We start from the raw sequence: 7,349 nt of genomic DNA, 5'->3' as shown, positions 1-7,349 counted from the left end.
AACATAACGTCTGGTCCCTGCGGGTCGAGCAGCGGATCGGCGATTGCGGTGGCGGCGAATATGGTAACGGTGGCACTGGGGACAGAGACTGATGGGTCGATTCTTTGTCCAGCAGCGAGGAATTCGGTGGTGGGGATAAAGCCGACGGTGGGATTGACGAGTAGGGCTGGGGTTGTGCCGATTTCGAGTAGGCAGGATACGGTGGGGACGATGGGGAGGACGGTGGAGGATGCGGTGGCGGTTCTTGATGCGATCGTGGGATTTGATCGGTATGACCCGGAGTCGACGGCGGCGGCGGCAGCAAGATTTATTCCGGCGGGTGGGTATAGGAGGTTTTTGAAGGTGGAGGGTTTGAAGGGGAAGAGGATAGGGATTTTGCGTCGGGGTTTTTTCGACTATTCGAGTGGCGCAGTGGAAAACAGTACCTTCGAAGCTTACTTTCGCATTCTTAGGTCATCCTCACGCTTTTTATTTTTTTTGGAAAAAAAGAAATATATATTTTTTTGGAAGCCTAATTATTTATTAAATTATTTTATAATTTAAATTTCATTTTCAGTCAAAGACTAATTATAACGTAAGTGATCTGAAGATCAAAAGATATAACTCCAATTGGTTATATCAACATTTTAGGATTTTATAAATATTGGGTGAAAATATCTCATTCCAATAAAAATATTAATATAATATAAATTTAATAGGATTAAAATATTTAATATATTATCTTAAAAACTATATTTAAATGGAAAACACTATCATTTTTTTGGTATACTATTATCTCCCTAATAAAAAAAAAGCTATCAGCTATCTATCTTATTTTATTTTAATTTAAAATTACTGAGAAAAAAATATTTATATGTAACCATCATAATAAGAGTACAATAAAATTTTGCGTATATGAATTTTTAAAGAATATATTGATTAAAATTATATTCCGATTTTTTTTTTTCAAATACATAGCATTTGTTGAATAATTTAAATATATTAATAAAACTATAATTAAATAGCTTCTTAACTAAGCTTTCTTTGTAATTTTTGCAGGCAATATGGAGCTATCTTAGTGGATAATATTGAAATAGCAGACGTGGACACAATAGTAAATCCGCTCCAAAGTGGCGAAGCTGTCGCATTATTGGCCGAGTTCAAGCTCTCACTGAACACTTATCTTAAAAATCTCGTATCTTCCCCGGTTAGGTCACTCTCAGATGTCATCGCTTTCAACAACAATCATCCTGTTGAGGTACCGAATTCTAACACAAATTCTCGTAATTCTCATGTAAAAAAAAATTTATTGAAATATTCATGCAAAATATATGAGAATGAACTTCAAAACACTCATAATAAATATAAAATGTCGGTATTCTGATGACCTAGTTATGAGAGTAGATGTATTGGATTTGACCTATGTTAAAAAAGATAAATATAAACATAAAAAGATTCACTACAGAAAAATCACGTATTACCGGTGAATTTTCAGGCAGAAATTTGTTCATTTTCCGGCGGATTTAGAAGTTTTTGAGGAAAAATTTTTCGGCAATAAAAAAGCGCCTGAAAAAATTTCCTGCGGAATTTGTTCGCTGGAATAATTTGAAAAAAAATAAAATAAAAAAAGAACCATTATCAGCTGCTGCCCACTTGCCCAGCTCACTCCTGTGATGCCTGCCCTTCCCTCCCGCGTTGCCCGGCTACCTGCCCTGCTGCCCGCCCATCACTGTCCAACTACTCCACTGGTTCTCGCGCTGCCTGGCCTACCTACCCACACTGCTCGCCGCCTGCCCAGCTGCCCGCCAGCGCACATGACCACCGTGGGATTCTTAATAGGGAAAAACCCGTCGGTAATGAACTATTTTTATGTAGTGATTTGATTAGAAATTATTTTTTTATTAAATTAAAATGAGAATTTTGAGTCTTAATAGGGAGAAATTATTATATTTGGAGTCCTGATTTAGAGTTACCTTTGTACATATGAGTGTATATAGTGTGTACTCTTGTGTACAAAAATGTATAGTGTACTTTTGTACAGAGGTATACATGCATATTATATACACTCACAATCCACATGTAGAATTACACTCCGAACGTAATAATTTCTCCTTAACATGATAGTAGAGGAAAAGGATTAATGTAGTCAAAATGATTGGTGTTGCTTTGTAGCAAATAATAAAATTTATAAATAGTTATCGAACTCAAATAAATTATCAACAGAAGACGATTGAACACGAACTGCAGCCATAATCAGATGCTTGTTTTCATGATTATATACGTTTAAAGATAATATTTTTTATGAAAGAATTGAATGGACGCGCGCGTGGATGCAGGAGAGGTTAGCAGAGTATGGCCAAGCAATCTTCTTGGCCGCTGAAAACACCACCGGGTTGGGTGAGGCGGAGAAGGCGGCCATTAGAAGACTGGTTCAGCTTTCCGAGAATGGATTGGAGAAAACGGTGAAGAAGAAAGGCTTGGACGCTATCGTGTTCCCTGATGCATCGGCATCGTCTGTTCTCGCCATTGGTGGCTATCCGGGAATCACCGTACCGGCCGGCTATGGTACCGACGATGTTCCTTTCGGAATTAGCTTTGGAGGATTGAGAGGCTCAGAGCCCAAACTGATCGAGATTGCTTATGCCTTCGAACAGGCTACAAAAGTTCGAAAGCCGCCTCAAATCGCCGAGTAAATTGCAAGTTCTTGTAAGGAAATAAATAACGCTGTACTGCTATGTGACCGTTACGTGACAGAGAAGAGGAGCACTGTGACCCGAGTTTCTCGCTCAAAATATTATTTTAATAAAATAATACATCATTACTTTAATAAAATAATGCATCATTACAGCATGCATATATATATATATATATATATATATATATTAAAAAAGTGAGTTTTTTATGTTTGTTACAACCTTGAATATTGGCGGCAATAAAGAAATGAAAAAAGTTAACATCATAATTTTATAAGAAGATCTAGCATACAAATAAATTAACATTTTGGGTGTAGCATTTATAAGAGACACTAGAGTTTTAAGTAGAAACTCTTGAAAAGGGGAAAATTTGTGGGGCTTTGCTTAATTTAAATGAATATATTTGTGTTTGCGGTTGATTACAAATGAGGCACTTTATTTGGGGGAAGGACTTGGCTCGACATAGCAAATATACATCATATGGTGTGCATTGCATGGTGGGAGTTGTAAGAAAAAGTGTTGACATGTTTGTTTGGTCAGCAGGATTATAGTCCGAGAGTCATGTAGGTTAGAAGGATCGTAGTCAGACGACGGTGGTGGGAAGGATTGTAGTCGGGCGACGACAATCGGGGAGACCGTAGTCAGGAGATGGTGGTTAGAGATATTGTAATCGGTGGGCGACAGTGGTCGGAAAGACCATAGTGCTAAGGTGACAAAGGTTGGAAGGATTGTACGTGGCAAACGACTAAGGTCGAAAACATCATAGTCGGCTGATAGTGGTATGAAGGACTATGGTCGGCGGGTAACGAAGGTCAAAAATGTTGTAGCCAATGACGGTGGTCAGAAGGATCGTAGCTGGCTGGAGACAAAGGTTGGAAAGACTGTTGTTTGATGGCGGAGGTAAGAAGAACTGTAGTCGGCTGGACACGTTGGTCAGAAAGACCATAGTCAGATGACGGGGGTCATAAAAACCTTAGTCGGGGAAAAGTGGTATGAGGGACAATAATTTAGCAACAAAGGTCGAAAAGATCTTTGTCGGGTGATGGAGGTCAGAGAGATCGTAGTTTGAGGGCAACTCGGGTCAAAAAACTGTAATCAACGACGATGGTCGAGTGGATATCCGATGATAATCAGTGGTCGCGGCATAAGTCCCGTGACACTTGGTGGGCGGGTGGAAGTCTGGAAAAAATCCAGAGACAATCGATGGTTGGCTGTAAATTCGACATTAGTTGGTGGCTAGGAGGAAATTTGCTGATAATTGGCTGACCAGAGTAAGCCTGTGACATTTGGTGGCCTAACAAAACTTCAGCGACAGTCGGTGGCCAGGCGGTGTGCGAGAAGAAGTTAGATCTAGCATACAAATAAATTAACATTTTGGGTGTAGCATTTATAAGAGACACTAGAGTTTTAAGTGGAAACTCTTAAAAAGGGGAAACATTGTAGGGCTTTGCTTAATTTAAATGAATATATTTGTGTTTGCGGTTGATTACAAATAAGGCACTTTATTTGGGGGGAGGACTTGGCTCGACATAGCAAATATACATCATATGGTGTGCATTGCATGGTGGGAGTTGTAAGAAAAAGTGTTGACATGTTTGTTTGGTCAGCAGGATTATAGTCCGGGAGTCATGTAGGTTAGAAGGATCGTAGTCAGACGATGGTGGTGGGAAGGATTGTAGTCGGGCGACGACGATCGGGGAGATCGTTGTCAGGAGATGGTGGTTAGAGAGATTGTAATCGATGGGCGACAGAGGTCGGAAAGACCATAGTGCTAAGGTGACGGAGGTTGGAAGGATTGTACGTGGCAAACGACTGAGGTCGAAAAAATCATAGTCGGCTGATAGTGGTATGAAGGATCATAGTCGGCAGGTAACGAAGGTCAAAAATGCTGTAGCCAATGACGGTGGTCAGAAGGATCGTAGCTGGCTGGCGACAAAGGTTGGAAAGACCGTTGTTTAATGGCGGAGGTAAGAAGAACTGTAGTCGGCGGGACACGTTGGTCAGAAAGACCATAGTTAGATGACGGGGGTCATAAAGACCTTAGTCGGGGAAAAGTTGTATGAGGGACCATAATTGAGCAACAAAGGTCGCAAAGTTCTTTGTCGGGTGATGGAGGTCAGAGAGATCGTAGTTGAAGGGAAACTGGGGTCAAAAAACTGTAGTCAGCGACGATGGTCGAGTGGATCCAATGGCAATCAGTGGTCACGGCATAAGTCCCGTGACACTTGGTGGCCGGGCAGAAGTCTGAAAAAAAATCCAAAGACAATCGATGGTTGGCTGTAAATTCGACATTAGTTGGTGGCTAGGAGAACATTCAGTGATAATTGGCGGACCGGAGTAAGCCTGTGACATTTGGTGGCCTAACAAAACTTCAGCGACAGTCGATGGCCAGGCGGTGGGCGAGAAGAAGTTAGCTGACCAGAGAGATCTCATATTTCTCTTCCTTTCCTCTCTTCTTTCCTTTCCACCCCCTTACTCCCTCCTTCCTTCCTCTCTTTTTTACTTCCTCCATCAATATAGAATAAAAGGTCTATTTATAATTTTTTTAGAGCGATAAATAGGAATAATATCAAGGGCATGTTGGGAGTATTTTGAATGGACGATTGATATCGACTCCTTTGATTGTGGACGGTTTATCATATATTTAAGTGCCTTAGTGATGTCATAATTCAACAATTTTGGGCTCATTAGATTCGTCTTGTCGAGCCGCACGATTTGACTATAAACATGTCACTTTTGAAAATCATTTGATTGCCCAATTTATGATTTAAACCTTCTAAATGAGCTTCGGGTCTTTAATTTGAACCCATTTCACCTCGGATTGGGTAAATTTAGTGTCATTGGGTTTGTATTTTTGAGACGTTCAATTACTATAAGTTTGTTGAAATCAGAGTTCATAGGATTCTGAATTTAAATTTGAATGTTTTCAATGTGTATTTGCCTCGTGTTTCATGCTCGATCAAGATAAATTTTAGATGGTATATAAAAAATAATAGCATCATTACACAACACACACATATATATAAATATAATCAAGGGAAGAAAAAAGTTATAAAAATATCTTCTCCACAAAGAAAGAAGACGGGATTAATAAATGAACATCTCTTGTTTAGTCTCATATAGTTACAATAGAGATTATGAATGAAATAGTAGAGAGGTGATGACATCAGATGGATAATGTTGGCAAGTGGACGAGGACATTCGTATAATGGGACATGAATTATGACAACTGAGTAGTGATGGTTGGACGACATTGGCTAAAGGTGATCCCTAGTATTATACATTGAATTGAGCTTTAGAGTTCTTTAGATATTTAAATTATCTCCAATCTAACCTATATATACTTCTGGAGATTTGGGTTCTATTTTGCGAGTGACATTTGAGCAAATTCGGCCAAAATTTTAAAACATTCCATCAAACATCTCATATTAAATAATTCGATCATATCCCACTTATTCAGCACTTTAAAGTTCTAATTATCTTAGAATTAAATTGTCGCACACTTATCTTGATTTGATTATAAACATGCAAGATTTAGAGATTATTTGACACCTCAATTAATATCCTAAAGTTTTCAAATTTACCTCATATGGTTGATTTGGGAGCATTAAAAGTCGAATAGAAGCACCTTTGATGTCATTGGGTTCGTCTTACCAAGATTTTCACACAGAGAGAGAGAGAGAGAGAGAGAAATAAAAGCTTGTTTTGTTATTGTTGTTTTTGTGTGTGTATACAAATTTAGAGCATATATTTATTCAAAGAGTAGGAAGAAATATTGTCCAAAGTTTAGTGTAGGAAACGGAAAAATTAACCTATTAATATTCGTCATCTTTCTACTGCCTTAGATACCACAAAGTGCGCCCGTAAGGCAAGCTGAAGTCGCCCATCTTTGGTTGCAGCTGTTTGGCTTCGTTTGGTACAGTTTTTTTATTATTTCTTAAAACAATTTTTTTATATAAAATTATTATTATATTTTTTTTATTAAAGCGGCTATCATGATAGATTCATCAATGTTTATGGATGTTGAAGTCAACAATTACAAAGACTTATGAAGATGTTAAACCTATTGAAGGTTTATAGATCATGAGGAGATGAGGCTTTCTTTCTAAATACAGAAAAAAATAAGTCTCATGACATTAAAAAATCACCACATTACACTATTATTAATATTAATTTTTTATACAACTTTAAAACAAAACATTATAATAGTTATTAAAAACATTATTAAATTCATAAGAAATTTCATATTTGATAAATTGTTAGAAATGTTTCCAACTTTGATTTTATTTTATTATTATAACAATTTTGCCATCTCTTACAACATATAAGATGTCAGGTTTGCTGTCCTGTGGTTTCTGAATAATTGGCGCAAGAAGGTAAAAGGCTCTAAAACTGGAACTTTTATTACATCCAGTGAACGTACGCTCATCTACGTTCGGTTTAGGCAAAAAAAGCGCCTGTACCGAGTACCGAGTTGTACCGAGTTTTTTCAAAAAAACTGTTTATCAGTTTGCATTGCTTTACTTCAGTTTGTTTATTTAATGTTTGATGCGGGACAGTAATATCAGTTTGCAGTGTCTCACATCATTAATTGAACATAATTTATATAGTGCGCTCGTCTAAAATCCCTACTAGCTTATGTGAGCTTAGACTTAGTGCTGCTGCAAGCGAACCAAG

General features: G+C 38.0%; 1 protein-coding gene across 1 annotated transcript; it reads left to right on the top strand.

The window, feature by feature from the left end:
* The first annotated feature begins 6 nt into the window (after positions 1-6).
* Positions 7-2,757, top strand: LOC110104381 (probable amidase At4g34880). The gene is made up of 3 exons (XM_020833460.2): positions 7-452; positions 1,039-1,237; positions 2,316-2,757. The coding sequence occupies exons 1-3, from the start codon at positions 61-63 to the stop codon at positions 2,670-2,672; spliced, it is 948 nt and encodes a 315-aa protein (XP_020689119.1). The 5' UTR covers positions 7-60; the 3' UTR covers positions 2,673-2,757.
* The last annotated feature ends 4,592 nt before the right edge of the window (positions 2,758-7,349 follow it).

Source organism: Dendrobium catenatum, unplaced genomic scaffold (genome assembly GCF_001605985.2).
Source record: "Dendrobium catenatum unplaced genomic scaffold, ASM160598v2 fragScaff_scaffold_1220, whole genome shotgun sequence".
Classification (NCBI taxonomy): domain Eukaryota; kingdom Viridiplantae; phylum Streptophyta; class Magnoliopsida; order Asparagales; family Orchidaceae; genus Dendrobium; species Dendrobium catenatum.
The sequence above is the reverse complement of the archived record's forward strand: the minus strand, read 5'-3'. Positions and strand labels throughout refer to the sequence as shown.